The sequence below is a fragment of the Oncorhynchus gorbuscha genome, linkage group LG16 (genome assembly GCF_021184085.1).
Source record: "Oncorhynchus gorbuscha isolate QuinsamMale2020 ecotype Even-year linkage group LG16, OgorEven_v1.0, whole genome shotgun sequence".
Classification (NCBI taxonomy): Eukaryota; Metazoa; Chordata; class Actinopteri; order Salmoniformes; family Salmonidae; genus Oncorhynchus; species Oncorhynchus gorbuscha.
Genome location: NC_060188.1, coordinates 10,523,873 through 10,541,015, shown reverse-complemented (window position 1 = coordinate 10,541,015; position 17,143 = coordinate 10,523,873). Strand labels below are relative to the sequence as shown.

The following is a 17,143-nucleotide window of genomic DNA, read 5'->3' as shown; positions in this document are numbered from 1 at the left end:
AATAATGTCTCCTCATCGACACTATATTAACCTGTGTAACCTTCTGAATTCATTGTTGAATTGCCAGGTTCTCACTGTAACTGCAGCACCTGGCTCTGACTGACTGTTGATGTCAATAGATGGATTTAAGTTTCCTCCCAGTCCCACCTTTCACATTACTACTTGAACCTTTTCTTTACACACTTCTCTTCCTTTCTCTTGGTTATCTTCTCGGTTTCATAAACCCCATCTCTTAACTCCTCTCTCTTTCTCTGTTTCTTCTTCTGTTCTCTCTGTGGGAGTGTTTCTCTCCATTCACGTCTCACAATCTCTCAACTGTTCTCCTGCTCGCTCTGTCTGGGTTTGTTTCATTGCTCCCTCTCTCTCTCTCCCTCTCTCTCTCTCCCTCTCTCTCTCTCCCTCTCTCTCTGTGCAGCCGAAGACCCCCTGGCGCTCCTCACCGGCCCACCATAATCCGCCCTGCTGAGCCCTCCCTGCTAGACTAGACTACCCAGTAGAACCAGCCAGGCTCACCTGTGTGTGTGTGTGTGTGTGTGTGTGAGACTATGTGTGTACTGGGGCCAGAGGGGAGGGCTAGAGAGCAGGGGAGGAGGGGGCCCTTATACAGTATCTATGCACATTGATAAATGCTATTTCAACCAGACGTATCTAATGTAGTCGACTCAAACTGTTCTCTGATTTAAGCTGCTAACCCTCCCTTAGTCTCCTACACATGTGGGCTCTCTGGTCTCCACATTCTAAAGAAGCAAAGGAACCATAACCACTTGAATCCTCAGAATCAGAAGAGATGTAATTACACTGTTTTGGATATTGTACCATATGTATCAAAAGATTCATCAAGACTTAATCGCTCACCTTTGACCAGCAGGGTGCAGTCACGGCATCCGATGTGGATGGTTACATGGAAGTGACATGCCCCTAAGCGACCTATTTTCTGTGGTAACAGAATTGTTCATTTCCTCTCTGAAAATGTGGACTACAGCCTAGTCCACAACCCTTCTAAACGTGAAAGGCTCGCTACCCTCCCTCCCTCTTTAGACGTGTCCTCACCTCATGCTCTACTACACCCCACACCTCTGTGTAATATGCACCGACATCCTGTTCATTTTTTTGTGTTTTTTTCTAACTTGATTTCATACTGGAAAGTAGTTATTATTACGACTACGGTGGTGTTGATGAATACTTTCTTGTTATTTTATTTGAGTGACTTGTCTGTTAATGCCCCCTGTATGTAGCTTTAAAACCAGTCTCAAATCACAGCAAAAGGAGGCATAAAAAGACCATTTAGCAGTGCAGGGCTACACATGAGGCTGAGAGCAGCCTTCTAAAATGTGCCCGTTACTATTGGAATGTCCTGCCACCGCTGAGAGAATGTCATCTAGATTGACCACTTGAAGCACTTCTGTGTACATCCATACATCCAGTGGTAGTGTTGAGGTTGTCATTAATTTAAGACTATGCATAATAAACAGAGAGAGAGTTGTCAGCACTTTGAGATGATTTCTCCACACATCTCTAAGTATAGAGTTATCCCAGCACCTTAAGTCAACCTCACTGACGCCTTAGCCAACCTTCATTCAAAGTCCCATTCAGGACAAGGACAGGTAAAGGGGAGAGTACAGTAGGTTCTCCTGGAGGAGGGTGGGGAGGCGGAGCTATGTGGTTAGAGCTGGAGAGACGGCGGTTTAGGACCGACACTTCTTCCTGTCACAATTCAATGGTCATTTTGTCTTTGTGGACGAGAGATCCTCCCGGTGTCTTGGAAACACCGTTGTACATAGCTGATGGACAGTCTCAGTACAGACACACAGAGATGGTGATGTCTCCAGTTTTAAAAAGAATGGATGGAGAATGATGTTTAATGGTGTTCATTGAAAACCAAACATTTTAATGTGTAGTAATCGTTATACTAATTGAAGCACTAACACACAGCCGTTATATTGACTTCGCTTGGGATGTAGGGAAATGTTGAGATTTGTAATCTCCAGATCGCATTAATTCATTATTTATAACCCTGGGCATTTGGCATGTATGGTTTTGATAGAAATGATGTCAGCTGTATACTGCACCTTCAGCCTACTACTCCTCCTCTGGAAGGGAGACTGAATGTCTTTCTGGTAGCGACTTCCACTACAGGGTTCTAGTTGGAATAACTGTTGCCACTGGGAGGGTTTAAATAGGAGTGAAGAGAGTCTCTTCACAGATGGGATTTTCTACTGATCAATATCATTTGATTCCTCTGATGGTAATTTGATCATTTATTTTTGCTGGGTGAATTTTGGGGTTGGGATGGATGGGGGGGGGTGTGAGTGACAAATGGACTACATTGATGTTTTGATTTGCTGATAAATATTGATGGTGCGCAGGGGGCTGGAGTTCAACTTTTGTTGCTCTTTCTGGTGTACATATACATCCTGCCTGGAGAACCTGTCCAAACTATATAGAGCCCAGTCCAATACCTTGTACCCCTTACAGATTGTGGTACAGGTTGAGGGTGAATTTGGTAGGAACTGTCTAAAACCATATTTTCTGGGCAGAATGTGCTTTTCTTCCCATACATTTCCCATCAGGTCTGTCTACAGTGACTGTGCTGCTAGTGGGTGTCTCACTCTGATCTCAGCTAACTCCAACTAAAGCCTCTGGGAAATGGAGTCTATCCATGCTCCAAAAGGTTTCAATCTCTTGACCAAGTATTGAACCCCTACTATGAGGAAATTGGGCTTACATTTATTCTGTCACTCTCTGATGTTGAAGAGTCTTAAGGGAATCAAAAACGTCCCCTTCTTATGAATGTGTCCCTGTCACCTGACAGTACCGGTCACTGTAGCCTGTCCCCCTACACCCCATCTCCTGATCTGTAAAGTGTAAGATGTTGGTGACGACCTTTTCTCCATACTGGATGCCCCCCCACACTCTCCATGCTCTGTATCATTCATCTTGTGGGTGGGGGGAACTGACCTGCATCAATCTTTCTTTAGTTTTTGCAAAGCCTTGTCAAGTGCCTCTAGTAATTTCCTGGATTTGAATAAACAAATGAACCCATTTGGAACATGAGCGCTAAATAAAGAGGTGTTGTGTACAATAAAGAGACTGGTGGTTGGTGTCTCCTTGTGTCTTGTGTGGTCCCCCCTCTCTCTCCTCTCTCATTGGTTGTCCTCATGGTTCTCTCTCCTGGTATGCCTTCCTCTCTTCTTCCCCCTCCTTCACTGTGGATGTTGCTATGGTGTTTCTGTGCCAACAGGCTGCTTGCCTTTTGACTTGAGTTAAAAGTGGAATGAAAGTTGTGAAGGACAAGAATTCCTGGAATAATAACTTATTCATTCTTCTTTTTTCTTCCTTCCTGATGTTTCTCTGAATACAAGGTGCACATACTCTACTTTACAACTCAATACTCTGCTGTAGTGTTAGCAATAATAGTGGTGGTGGGTTGTAGACGGCCTTTAGTGTACAAGTATACTGTTTTTCAATTAAATGTTCAAGTTTATGGTCTAATCAACTTGATTTGATTTGTCTCTTGCTGCACATACTAGATCACATTGCCTGTAGAAAACAGGCAGCTATGGTAATAGGAATCATCAGCTAAAGAAAGCAGGGAGATGTCAAAAGTGTGATGGACACAAACACAATTTTAGGAAATAAATGTTCCTATGTCTTCCCTTACAAAAAAGGTCTGTTAGACCCCTTACAATCAACAAACTGTATTACGCATCAAAAATACTTGAATGGGAGAGAGTTATTAATGTTGGTCTGTCGTTATGATTGTCCCTGAACAGGCGGCCTGCTCCTGCTCGTCGTAACCAGTGGTGACCTTGCCCCAAAGCAGGATAGGATTGGAGATGCACTGTCCACAAACCAGCAAGAGAACCAGACCTGCGAAGAATCATAAACCTTGAACACCCTAACCTTAAATATTCTCCAAAGAATAGGTTGCAGAGCTGATTAAACTCTAAAAGCCATAACTTAGTTTATAACATGAAATACAAGAGGCAGCTTTTTCAATGGCAACGGTCAAACGTACTCGTTTTACAATAACTAACGGCATTTCAGGAAAATCAGCCTCCTTTAAAAGTTTTTTTTCAGAAAGTGAAATTGAGATTTTAAAAAAATGCTGCATTGGTCCTTTAATAGCTGGCATCTACCCAGGCTGTTCTAGAAGTGTGGGGGATTTTAGCGAGCTGTAGCCTGGCTGAATTCTGACACCACTCTCAGTACGGGTTCAACTTCTGTTCACTATTTCTATACTAAACAAACATTGTGAAAATGAAATTATTTTTGTATTGATAAAATTGTTTGACTGCTCATGTGCCAAATTCGTAATGAAATCCAGTGATTGTTTGTGTTAGCTATCTCCTGGAGCATAACCTCTCCTCTTGGTTTTATGTACAGTGCAGTTTTAAAATGTGGGCATTTCTCAACAGATTAGTGTCTGAATGACTATTGAACATGTTTGTAGAACACTCCTATAAAAATGATTGATGTGTAGAAGTTTGGTTTATTTAGATGATTGTAAATACATTGTGTGTAGGTGGAACTAGAATATTTGAGATCTCACTCATACTGCATTGTGTTCGATGCTACAGTTAATCATTTGACGTGTCAGTTGGGGATGAGGGATGATGACAGCCCTTAATATTATATGTTAGTGTATTGGGAGGGCCCCATAAACCAAACGGTAAGGTGACTATTTGAAGGGATGAGGTGAAGGATGTTAGGAACAGTTCAATGAATCAGGTAGTGCTGGGTACTCCACTGCTGAGTGAGCACAGAAGCATACAAAGCTTTTAACAGCGAGGGTCATGTCATGTTCAGAAGAGAGCTTCAAACCATGTGTGTTCCAGTGGATGCCTTGCGCAAGGGTCAGTCGGTAGAGCATTGTGCTTGCAACACCAAGGGTCATAGGTTTGAATCCTGCTTGGACCACTCATACGTGAAATGTATGCACGGATGACTGTAAATCACTTTGAATAAAGACCTCTTCTATATGGCATATGCTGTATGTTTTCATTATACAGTTTATTTATACTGTAGTAAGGGTAGTTGTATGAAGAAGGGCATATACCGGTAATGTGATTATAATGTAGTACAGTGTCAATAATAGATCCAACTGATGTCAACTGCAGAACTTTGCGATATGCCTTTAATCCAGTGCTGTTTTATGGGAGCCAATAAGATTGCCTTATTTTCTTTTGCTGCACACTTTTGACACTCAAATTTGCGCTATTGTACCTATAATTGAAAGGAATGGATCATTGTGTATTTATAAAACCATAAAATCTATCTTTTTTTCAAACGAATGATTGGATCTGGTTTTGTGGTGTTGGAGGTGTATATAACAACTATGCTTGTGGTTGACTTTGTAACATTCTCCTGGCAGGAATCATTTTTGGAATGTCTCAACTCTTTGGCTTCGTCTCACCAGATCTTTGGCAACCACTATACCTTTCAATAAAAATGTCATATCTGTAATTCAATAAAACCAACCCATGAGGACAGCCATTGTTGCATGTAAGACTTCTTTCTCTTGCCTCAATTAAAAGACTGATAACCACTGCAGCTTTTAATGTAAGCTTGCGGGATCAGTGGCTTTGCAAGGCTACTCTTTCTCCAGAATTAATTTATATCAGAGTAGAATGTATTTGTTTTGTGTGTGTGTTTATTTTGCTGTAGTTGTGTTATAACCATGTCATTAAATAAATTATATTTGTAAAGTCACTCTTAAGATCCCATGTTAAAAACATACAACCACATGATCTGCTATTGCATTGGTTTCTTGTTTGATAGATTGACATTAATTGTCAAGTCATCATTACAGTGTTTAGTGTTTATGACTCAATTACATACAAACATGCTCTTTTCTGCCACTCAAAAGCTGAATCAAGCTCATCACACAAACATCACTGAATCCTTACTAACAGTCCCTCATTTACCAAACATAGTCTCTCTTCTTCAATCTCTGAAACCATTACTTTACAGTAGGGTCCTGTTAGTCCCAACACCCTTCTATGGCATCTTTGTGGAAGATACCACTGGGAAGGGTGTGGGGGTGGTGGAAAATACCATCGGGCCGTGTGTGGGTCTGCTGGAATATATCACTGGGCATGATGTGGGGATGGTGGAAGATACCACTGGGAAGGGTGAGGGGATGGTGTGAGTCTGCTGGAAGATACCACTGGGAAGGGTGAGGGGATGGTGGAAGATACCTCTGGGAAGGGTGTGGGGATGGTGCAAGATACCACTGGGAAGGGTGTGGGGATGGTGGAAGATACCACTGGGAAGGGTGTGGGGATGGTGGAAGATACCACTGGGAAGGGTGAGGGGATGGTGGAAGATACCACTGGGAAGGGTGAGGGGATGGTGGAAGATACCACTGGGAAGGGTGTGGGGATGGTGGAAGATACCTCTGGGAAGGGTGTGGGGATGGTGGAAGATACCTCTGGGAAGGGTGTGGGGATGGTGGAAGATACCACTGGGAAGGGTGTGGGGATGGTGGAAGATACCACTGGGAAGGGTGTGGGGATGGTGGAAGATACCTCTGGGAAGGGTGTGGGGATGGTGGAAGATACCACTGGGAAGGGTGTGGGGATGGTGGAAGATACCTCTGGGAAGGGTGTGGGGATGGTGGAAGATACCACTGGGAAGGGTGTGGGGATGGTGGAAGATACCACTGGGAAGGGTGTGGGGATGGTGGAAGATACCACTGGGAAGGGTGTGGGGATGGTGGAAGATACCTCTGGGAAGGGTGTGGGGATGGTGGAAGATACCTCTGGGAAGGGTGTGGGGATGGTGGAAGATACCACTGGGAAGGGTGTGGGGATGGTGGAAGATTCCTCTGGGAAGGGTGTGGTGATGGTGGAAAATACCTCTGGGAAGGGTGTGGGGATGGTGTGAGTCTGCTGAAAGATACCACTGGGAAGGGTGTGGGGATGGTGGAAGATTCCTCTGGGAAGGGTGTGGTGATGGTGGAAAATACCTCTGGGAAGGGTGTGGGGATGGTGTGAGTCTGCTGGAAGATACCACTGGGAAGAGTTTGGGGATGGTGTGAGTCTGCTGGAAGATACCACTGGGAAGAGTTTGGGGATGGTGTGAGTCTGCTGGAAGATACCACTGGGAAGAGTTTGGGGATGGTGTGAGTCTGCTGGAAGATACCTCTGGGAAGGGTGTGGGGGTGGTGGAAGATACCACTGGGAAGGGTGTGGGGATGGTGGAAGATACATCTGGGAAGGGTGTGGGCATGGTGGAAGATACCACTGGGAAGGGTGTGGGGATGGTGGAAGATACCACTGGGAAGGGTGTGGGGATGGTGGAAGATACCACTGGGAAGGGTGTGGGCATGGTGGAAGATACCACTGGGAAGGGTGTGGGGATGGTGGAAGATACCACTGGGAAGGGTGTGGGGATGGTGGAAGATTCCTCTGGGAAGGGTGTGGTGATGGTGGAAAATACCTCTGGGAAGGGTGTGGGGATGGTGTGAGTCTGCTGGAAGATACCACTGGGAAGGGTGTGGGGATGGTGGAAGATTCCTCTGGGAAGGGTGTGGTGATGGTGGAAAATACCTCTGGGAAGGGTGTGGGGATGGTGTGAGTCTGCTGGAAGATACCACTGGGAAGAGTTTGGGGATGGTGTGAGTCTGCTGGAAGATACCACTGGGAAGAGTTTGGGGATGGTGTGAGTCTGCTGGAAGATACCACTGGGAAGAGTTTGGGGATGGTGTGAGTCTGCTGGAAGATACCTCTGGGAAGGGTGTGGGGATGGTGGAAGATACCACTGGGAAGGGTGTGGGGATGGTGGAAGATACCACTGGGAAGGGTGTGGGGATGGTGGAAGATACCACTGGGAAGGGTGTGGGGATGGTGTGAGTCTGCTGGAAGATACCACTGGGAAGAGTGTGGGGATGGTGTGAGTCTGCTGGAAGATACCACTGGGAAGAGTGTGGGGGTGGTGGAAGATACCACTGGGAAGAGTTTGGGGATGGTGTGAGTCTGCTGGAAGATACCACTGGGAAGAGTGTGGGGGTGGTGGAAGATACCACTGGGAAGGGTGTGGGGATGGTGGAAGATACCTCTGGGAAGGGTGTGGGGATGGTGGAAGATACCTCTGGGAAGGGTGAGGGGATGGTGGAAGATACCACTGGGAAGGGTGAGGGGATGGTGGAAGATACCTCTGGGAAGGGTGTGGGGATGGTGGAAGATACCACTGGGAAGGGTGAGGGGATGGTGGAAGATACCTCTGGGAAGGGTGTGGGGATGGTGGAAGATACCACTGGGAAGGGTGTGGGGATGGTGGAAGATACCACTGGGAAGGGTGTGGGGATGGTGGAAGATACTACTGGACACTAGGGTTTGCAGACCCTCTTGTCGTCGAAGAGGCGTCGGAGGGTATAGACCTGTGTGACGGCCACAGTCAGGATGACCAGGAGGCTCATGGAGGACCAGAACGAGACCCTCCACAGATTGTCCTCCAGTAGATAGCGGTCCCGGGCCTCGAAGGCCCTCAGCATGGTCTGAAGCTGCCGGCTCCGCTCCAGGTGCCTGTGCACTGAGTCCATGGTCTCCTACAGGGAGAGGCAGGGAGAGAGACAGTGGGTAAGATGGGAGAGGATAAGAGAGAACACAGGAATGTATAGAACATTGACAGCAGGAAAGAGAGGAAAAACATGAAACAGGAGAGACGAGCAGGATGAAAAGACAAAATAAAGACACCAGTCCCAGTGGCTGAGCGTTTGGGTGTTCCTCCTGTCCTTCTCACCCTGATGTCTTCCAGTTTGTACTCCACCATACTCTCTGGCTCGGCCATATCAGCCCACTCTTCATCGCCCCAGGTGTCCCCAGGCTGGCCCTCCACGATCACCTCGAAGAACACCATCTTCTCAGAAAGCTTACTGAAGCTGTTGTCAAAACACAGCCGGTAGTCTCCATCCTCTGTAGGCTCCACCCTGGGAGACGGACCAATGAGGAAGAACAACATGATGTCAGAGAGGGTCAGAGCAAGTCAGACAGTGTTCAGACTGTCATATAGAATAGTGTAGAACTTTACTGTCTGTAAGACAGAGGGTGGAAAGGTGTCTTTTGCATCACCTTACAAAAACTTTGAACCACACACCATCGAGCATGGTGAGACCTTCATACCACTCCAGAGAAGTTAGAGGAGGTCAGGGTTGTGTTAGTAGGTTCTGCCCACTCACGTGTGGATGCCGTCAGATGTCCTGAACTCAGAGGCCAGCTTGTATCCGCTGGGGGAGATCAGGGTGAAGCCCACATCCAGGCCTGCACCTGCAATCACCTGGAACAGGAGGGAATGGATGAAATGATATTATAATCTATTATAATCTATCTTCCTATGAGAATATCCAGTGTTACAGACAGACACTATGGACAGACTGAAATCCACCATGTCTACACACACACGTCTTCACTTCCATACATACTGTAGACACATGAACACTGTGGTGGTGGTATAGTCGGTGTTGTAGTGGTGCCTGGAGAAGTGATTTTACACTCATTTTGGTCATTCCCAAAATGACAACGGAAAAGTGCCCTGTGTAAAGAACGGAATGACAAACAGTGACATACACTCTGAATGGCCTAAAATGATAAATCCCATAATGGTTTTTCACAGTCAGGCTGAACCAAGCTGTACCGTGCAAATAAGTTAACAGGCTTACTATTGAAACGGATCAATTAGGCTGTCAACTGAGTCAGAAATTCAGTCAGGTTTTTACTTTTTTTTTGCTTTCAAAGTCACATTTAACAGAAAAACTGGTCTGGGATAAATAAATAAAAAATGTTTTTGAATGTAGTTACCTTTCAATTCAAGTGCACAAGCACCCAGCACTGTTGTTTGGTTAGTTGTGTTTCTGTAGCACATGATAATGAGTTTGCAAAACAAATGACCACTGGATTGATGCAGGTAATCATGATATCATTCGGCCAGGGAAGCATAGACTACTTTGTAGCTAGTTAACATTTCATTGATAAGGATTTTGGGAAAGAATCTATGCATTGTTACATTTTTCCTGATCCTTAATTGTTTGAAACCTGGACGTTTTACTTCATTGGAGTCATGTCTTACTTTGCTTGAAAGTAGCCTAAAGCCAAAATCCCACCATCGAAACGTAGAGGCAATTCCTTCAGAAAGACTTCCTCATATGCGTTCTCCTGCTCTATTGGTTTTCTATACATATTCTGTCATTGTCTAGCAGCCAAAGGCATTGTCCTAGTCATAGTAGCAACCCATGATAGTTGTTACATCTTTAGATCTCCCTTCTTTCTACATTTCTAACAGATGTTTCCATCTCTGTCCATGAAATCGCTTTTTAGAACAGTGTTTTCATTCAAATGTAATTTTGGAACATTTGTGCATAGGTCTACCTCATAGGAGTTTATCAACATTTTAAGCCAAAAATTCTGATCTGTTCCATCAGCCTTATTAACTGATATGGCATATACCTCCACTACACTAGTATATGCAATGCCAACTGTGAGTATATGTAATGCCAACTGTGAGTATATGCAATGCCAACTGTGAGTATATGCAATGCCAACTGTGAGTATATGTAATGCCAACTGTGAGTATATGCAATGCCAACTGTGAGTATATGTAATGCCAACTGTGAGTATATGCAATGCCAACTGTGAGTATATGCAATGCCAACTGTGAGTATATGCAATGCCAACTGTGAGTATATGCAATGCCAACTGTGAGTATATGCAATGCCAACTGTGAGTATATGCAATGCCAACTGTGAGTATATGCAATGCCAACTGTGAGTATATGCAATGCCAACTGTGAGTATATGCAATGCCAACTGTGAGTATATGCAATGCCAACTGTGAGTATATGTAATGCCAACTGTGAGTATATGCAATGCCAACTGTGAGTATATGCAATGCCAACTGTGAGTATATGCAATGCCAACTGTGAGTATATGCAATGCCAACTGAAAAATAAGTGGGTATACAGTGTATACCTGCATATACCTTCCACTACAACAATGGATATAGTATTTGTTCCAAGTATTTTCACAGCTCATGGTTCATCCGGTCATTAGCAGTCTCAGATTGCCATATTCAAACTCTACAACACAGTAGATATGAGTTCAAATAGATCCACCAGGTCAGGACCAACCGACAGTAACTTCAGTTAAAGCTACAATCCAACAGCAAGGAGAGACTAGCCAGTATACCCACTCCCCAGCACCTGTCTGTTCATATCAAAGTAACACCACTCTCAGGCAGCAGAAACATAAGTAGGGAAACACAGCATGTTAGGCCTTTGGCATGAGTCACTACCATTGTGGTGTCATTGTCTTGGTTGAGAGAGGGTAACAGACGGACAGACAGGCAGACAGACACACACCACAGACTACTGTATAAAACGTCCCAATCCCCACAGTCCTTCAGCTTGCTCTCTCAAGCTGTCATCTCTCTCAGCCCTGTGCGTCTCAGCTGTTGCTGTGTGGATACCACAGTAAGCCTGCCAGGCTCCACACACACACACACACACACACACACACACACACACACACACACACACACACACACACACACACACACACACACACACACACACACACACACACACACACACACACACACACACACACACGCACAGTCCACAGAAATGTGTCACGGCTTGGTGGGTTGGGTGGTGAGGAACATGACATCCTATCACAGTCATGTGTCTGCAACACAATGGTCCTTCTGTAGCTCAGTTGGTAGAGCATGGCGCTTGTAACGCCAGGGTAGTGGGTTCGATTCCCGGGACCACCCATACGTAGAATGTATGCACACATGACTGTAAGTCGCTTTGGATAAAAGCGTCTGCTAAATGGCATATTTCTGCCAGAGGGCCTTGGTACAGTGTGAGGATTGGGAACAGGGTTTCCAGTATGTAGAGTAGGCATTGATACCGTAGCATGATGAGCATCACTTCAACTTTAATCTATGAAGAGCCTAACCTGTAGTGGTTTACACTTTTATACTAGTCAACTGACTAACTCTGCAACCGTGTCTTCTAAATGACTAAAATGCTATATATAAATTGTAACAAGGTCGGGCCAGGGATGGCGCAGCTTCATATTTAATATGCATTTTGCAGCAAAGCGCATGACTACTAACACAGCAAGTAGGCCTACACTTGGTGGTAAGCGCTCTCCTTCTCTTTACATGTCTAGAGGAGAAGAAGAAGCAACAGGCCTACTACAGCTAGTATTGCTCAGAGGTTAGTTAGAGTATCTGGCCTTATGCTGACACAGTGGATCCCTTTGTCAAGCTGGCTTTGTCTTATAGACTCAACCTGTATGGAAGGAAGATGCCTTATCTTATTATTTGCATCTGAGCAAAGTCTTTTGGCTGTAACAATAAAGCATCCAGTAACTGACTGACTAATGCAACTTATAACATTGTTATAATAGAGGCACGAAATTGCACCACACACACACACACATACAGACAGAGAGAGAGAATGACACAGAGAATGTCAGCTCTGTTTTCAATACCATAGAAAACGAAATTGTCCAAGACTGCTACCTGGTATTCTACTTCCAGGCTTCCGTTCTTCGTAGCTGTTTGGTAGAAACATTCTGTTCTACCTGCAGGGAGTTGAAACGTGAATTCAGTATCTTGGCTTTGTCCCAAGCCTAAAGTGAAGTCCACAGATACAACGAAACAAGACAGCAAATAGAGTCTTACAGCAACGCTCAGATCAAACATGGAACCCATTTGTAGCCTAGAAGCGACTTTGGACTTCAGAAAAAGTTACAATCACTGTTGACTCATCGGCAGCCATGAATGCTTGTTCTTGTAGTCTAGTGCCTACTTCGCTTCACTCATACCGCATTGTATACGTACATATTCCATAGACTTGTCAGCGACCACGAGCTGTAGGCTATTTATTGCTTGTGATCAAAGTTAGTCATAGCAGGAATCAAGTCGCCTACTTCACCGAACAACTAGCTTCAGATCAGTTCTGACCACTGTGCGCGCAACTGAAAGTGAGTCGATTTTTTTAACATCTCACCCAACAAAATAACCTATTATATCGAAGTTAGATTAGACCACTGGCAGAAAAAAGCTCACCCTGTTGCCCTTCTTTGACAATAACTTCACAAGTAGCGCGTGTGATTGACTGGAAGGGTGTGCAATACCAATGTATAGCAGTGGTGTGAAGTACTTAAGTAAAAATACTTTAAAGGACTACTTAAGTCGTTTTTTGTATCTGTACTTTACTTTACTATTTATATTTTTGACAACTTTTACATTTAATTCACTACATTCCTAAAGAATATAATGTACGTTTTACTCCATACATTTTCCCTGACGCCCAAAAGTACTTGTTACATTTTGACAGAAAAATGGTCTAATTTACACTTTTATCAAGAGAACATGCCTGGGTAAATCTACTGATCTGGGTAAATCTGATCTGGCGCTCACTTCGTTTGTAAATTATGTCTGAGTGTTGGAGCATGCCCCTGTCTATCCGTAAATAGATGAAAAAACAAGAAAATGATGCCGCCGGGTTTGATTAATATAAGGGACTTGAAATTATTTTTACTTTTGCTTTGGATAATTAAGTATATTTTAGCAATGCCATTTACTTTTGATACTTAAGTATATTTAAAACCAAATACTTTAAAATATTTACTCAAGTAGTATTTTACTGGGTGACTCACTTTTACTTGAGTAACTTTCTACTAAGGTATATTTACTTTTATTAAAGTATGACAACTGGGTACTTTTTCCACCACTGCTTAATATAAGGATTTTTAAATTATTTATACTTTTACTTTTGATACTCAAATAGTATTTTACTTGGAAACTTTCACTTTTACTTGAGTCATTATCTATTAAAGGTATTTTTTACTTTTACTCAAGTATGACAATTTGGTACTTTTTCCACCACTGGGGTTATGTCAGTAACCTCCGGTAGCCGCTAGATTATGCTTGTAGTAAACAGAGATGAAAGGTTTATCTTTTGAATGGTTTAAGCTACAAAATATTATGACCCCATCACTGAACGATATGACTCTCAGGAACACGTATATGTCCCTCTACAATGCCCAGAAGCCACTCAGAACAGAGTGGACAAGACCAGACACTACATCAGACTGCACAGAAGATCATACAAAATGATTGCCTGATGATCTTCTGAACTTCCCATAACCTTGCATTTCAGTTACTTCAAACCATACTTTCTTCAGATTGAAATACTTTCAAAAGCACTGTCAGACTGATTTGTAATAGACCATGTTTTTAAAGTCAACATTGGCTTTTGATTATATCACCCTTTTTTTACATGGTGGGGTCACAGGTTTTTTTAAATATCAAAAGAGTTTGGGAACCCCTGCCCTAACCTAACCCTAACCCTAACCTTAACCCCAAAACTTTACCTTAATCCTAACCCTAAACCTAAACCTAACTCCTAACCCAAACCGTATCTCCTACACCTAATTCTAACATCAACCCTAACTAAACCCCTTAGAAATAGTCAAAGGTACATTTGTTTACTATTCCTTTCTGGTCACCACAAGTATAGTTAAACACACACACACACACACACACACACACACACACACACACACACACACACACACACACACACACACACACACACACACACACACACACACACACACACACACACACACACACACACACACACACACACACACACACACACACACACACACATGACTGACGTAGGATGTCCATGGATGTGGAAAGTTTGGTAAAATTTGGTCAGTCCACTTTGGTCTTGATTTGAACGCCAACAGAGGTTGATTTCCAGACCGGCCTTGATTTGTACCAAGAATAATAGTCTATAATTGGTTCAGATTTGGTCCGCTCTGGACCACCCTTGATTTGTACCAAGAATAATAATCTATAATTGGTTCAGATTTGGTCCGCTCTGGACCACCCTTGATTTGTGCCAAGAATAATAGTCTATAATTGGTTCAGATTTGGTCCGCTCTGGACCACCCTTGATTTGTACCAAGAATAATAGTCTATAATTGGTTCAGATTTGTTCCGCTCTGGACCACCCTTGATTTGTGCCAAGAATAATAGTCTATAATTGGTTCAGATTTGGTCCGCTCTGGACCACCCTTGATTTGGCCTAAACATAGACATCTATGATTTCTTAAGATTTGGTCAGCTCTGGACCACCCTTGATTTGGCCTAAACATAGACATCTATGATTTCTTCAGATTTGGTCAGCTCTGGACCACCCTTGATTTGGCCTAAACATAGACATCTATGATTTCTTCAGATTTGGTCAGCTCTGGACCACCCTTGATTTGGCCTAAACATAGACATCTATGATTTCTTCAGATTTGGTCAGCTCTGGACCACCCTTGATTTGGCCTAAACATAGACATCTATGATTTCTTCAGATTTGGTCAGCTCTGGACCACCCTTGATTTGGCCTAAACATAGACATCTATGATTTCTTCAGATTTGGTCAGCTCTGGACCACCCTTGATTTGGCCTAAACATAGACATATATGATTTCTTCAGATTTGGTCAGCTCTGGACCACCCTTGATTTGGCCTAAACATAGACATCTATGATTTCTTCAGATTTGGTCAGCTCTGGACCACCCTTGATTTGGCCTAAACATAGACATCTATGATTTCTTCAGATTTGGTCAGCTCTGGACCACCCTTGATTTGGCCTAAACATAGACATCTATGATTTCTTCAGATTTGGTCAGCTCTGGAGGGGCCTATGTTTGGTTCAGATTTCATCCTGTCTGGACTAACCACATTTATATCAATGTCCATAAAATACGTTTTCAACCTTCACTTGACTTCAACATCCGTAATTATTTATTTTCAACTTCTTTCCAACGTCATTTTGCTCACTGGAAACTCATTTAATTAAAAAGAATTTGCCAGAATTGTCCACTCAGTAACCATTTCCACAGTTTTCCAAGGAGTCCTGGGTTCCATAGAATCAATAAAAACATACACATCACATAAAAGTTGTCTGGATAAAAACACACATACACAACAGCATACACAGCATACCCAGTAGTAAACATACACAAATATGTACACACATACAGCATATGCCTTGTACATACCATTTTTAAGGACAACTTGTTGTACGTTTTAGTTATATGACATATATAATGTTTTTTTAGAAGTGTGCATTATGGTCAGAGAGGCTGTGGCTGGTGCTATGACAAAGGAAACGCTTTACATGGTTATTGCAATGTGCTCTTGTTAGTTTGGATGAGGTTTACTCTATGCCACTGATCTAAGATCAGATTTCTAACACCCCAGCCTGATAGCTAAGGGGGTTTGGAAAGGGTGCTGATCCTACATCTGATTATGAATATTATGAATATAGGTTCAGTTGTAGATTATTTTCACTAGTGGGTCATTTTTTAGAACACACCTTAGAGAGCATGCTGAAGCTATATATGGACACCCCTGCTGTGTACCTTTTATCCACTTCCTGACATAGTAAACCCCAATCCATCTCCAAGTACCAAGCAGAGACACATTTTTCCAGTCTTTGGTATGACTTGACTGGGGATCGAACTCCCAACCTTCCAATGTCAGGGAGGGAAAAGCATGATCTTGACACAGCATGTGGTAAAAAAACAATACCATGAAAAGTCTTAAGAACACAATAATAACACTGGTTGGCGCCGACTGAGTTGGCCGCCTCGCTTCGCGTTCCTAGGAAACTATGCAGTTTTTTGTTTTTTTACGTGTTATTTCTTACATTAGTACCCTAGGTCATCTTAGGTTTCATTACATACAGTCGAGAAGAACTACTGAATATAAGATCAGCGTCAACTCACCATCAGTACGACCAAGAATATGTTTTCCGCGACGCGGATCCTGTGTTCTGCCTTACAAACAGGACAACGGAATGGATCGCATGCAGCGACCCAAGGAAACGACTCCGAAAAAGAGGGAAACGCGGCGGTGTTCTGGTCAGACTCCGAAAAAGGGCACATCGCGCACCACTTCCCAGTATTCTTCTTGCCAATGTCCAGTCTCTCGACAACAAGGTTGATGAAATCCGAGCAAGGGTGGCATTCCAGAGGGACATCAGAGACTGCAACGTTCTTTGCTTTACGGAGACATGGCTTACTGGGAAAACGCTATCCAGGGCGGTGCAGCCAACGGGTT

The 17,143-nt window shown here is 43.6% G+C and overlaps 2 protein-coding genes and 1 pseudogene across 3 annotated transcripts in view; 2 read left to right on the top strand and 1 right to left on the bottom strand.

Annotated features, from left to right (window-relative positions):
- Positions 1–3,086, top strand: part of LOC124000432 (dynamin-2-like) — a 48,457-nt gene extending 45,371 nt beyond the window's left edge. The window contains exon 20 of the mRNA XM_046306781.1: positions 416–3,086. Coding sequence (XP_046162737.1) covers positions 416–485 — 70 coding nt within the window. The 3' untranslated portion in view covers positions 486–3,086. The remainder of the gene's footprint in view (positions 1–415) is intronic.
- Positions 1–17,143, top strand: part of LOC123998976 — an 899,899-nt pseudogene that overhangs the window by 240,287 nt on the left and 642,469 nt on the right.
- Positions 8,178–13,068, bottom strand: LOC123998948 (transmembrane emp24 domain-containing protein 1-like). 2 transcript variants are annotated; one of them, XM_046304209.1, is made up of 4 exons: positions 12,528–13,068; positions 9,182–9,279; positions 8,746–8,932; positions 8,178–8,551 (listed from the first exon to the last, which is right to left on the bottom strand). In XM_046304209.1, exons 1-4 carry the CDS (start codon positions 12,717–12,719, stop codon positions 8,333–8,335), a joined length of 696 nt encoding a protein of 231 aa, XP_046160165.1. In that variant the 5' UTR covers positions 12,720–13,068; the 3' UTR covers positions 8,178–8,332. The 2 variants fall into 2 exon arrangements, with proteins under 2 accessions (XP_046160165.1, XP_046160166.1); XM_046304210.1 differs by having other exon boundaries at positions 12,849–13,065.

What these genes read in the sequence shown, in the direction of transcription:
- LOC123998948 (XM_046304209.1), bottom strand. Translation starts at nt 12,719, where the DNA reads ATGGGTTCCATGTTTGATCTGAGCGTTGCTGTAAGACTCTATTTGCTG. An exon ending in ACATCTGACGGCATCCACAC is followed by an intron (nt 8,933 to 9,181) that starts GTGAGTGGGCAG and finishes TCCGTCTCCCAG; the next exon opens with GGTGGAGCCTACAGAGGATG. An exon ending in ACAAACTGGAAGACATCAGG is followed by an intron (nt 8,552 to 8,745) that starts GTGAGAAGGACA and finishes CTCTCCCTGTAG; the next exon opens with GAGACCATGGACTCAGTGCA.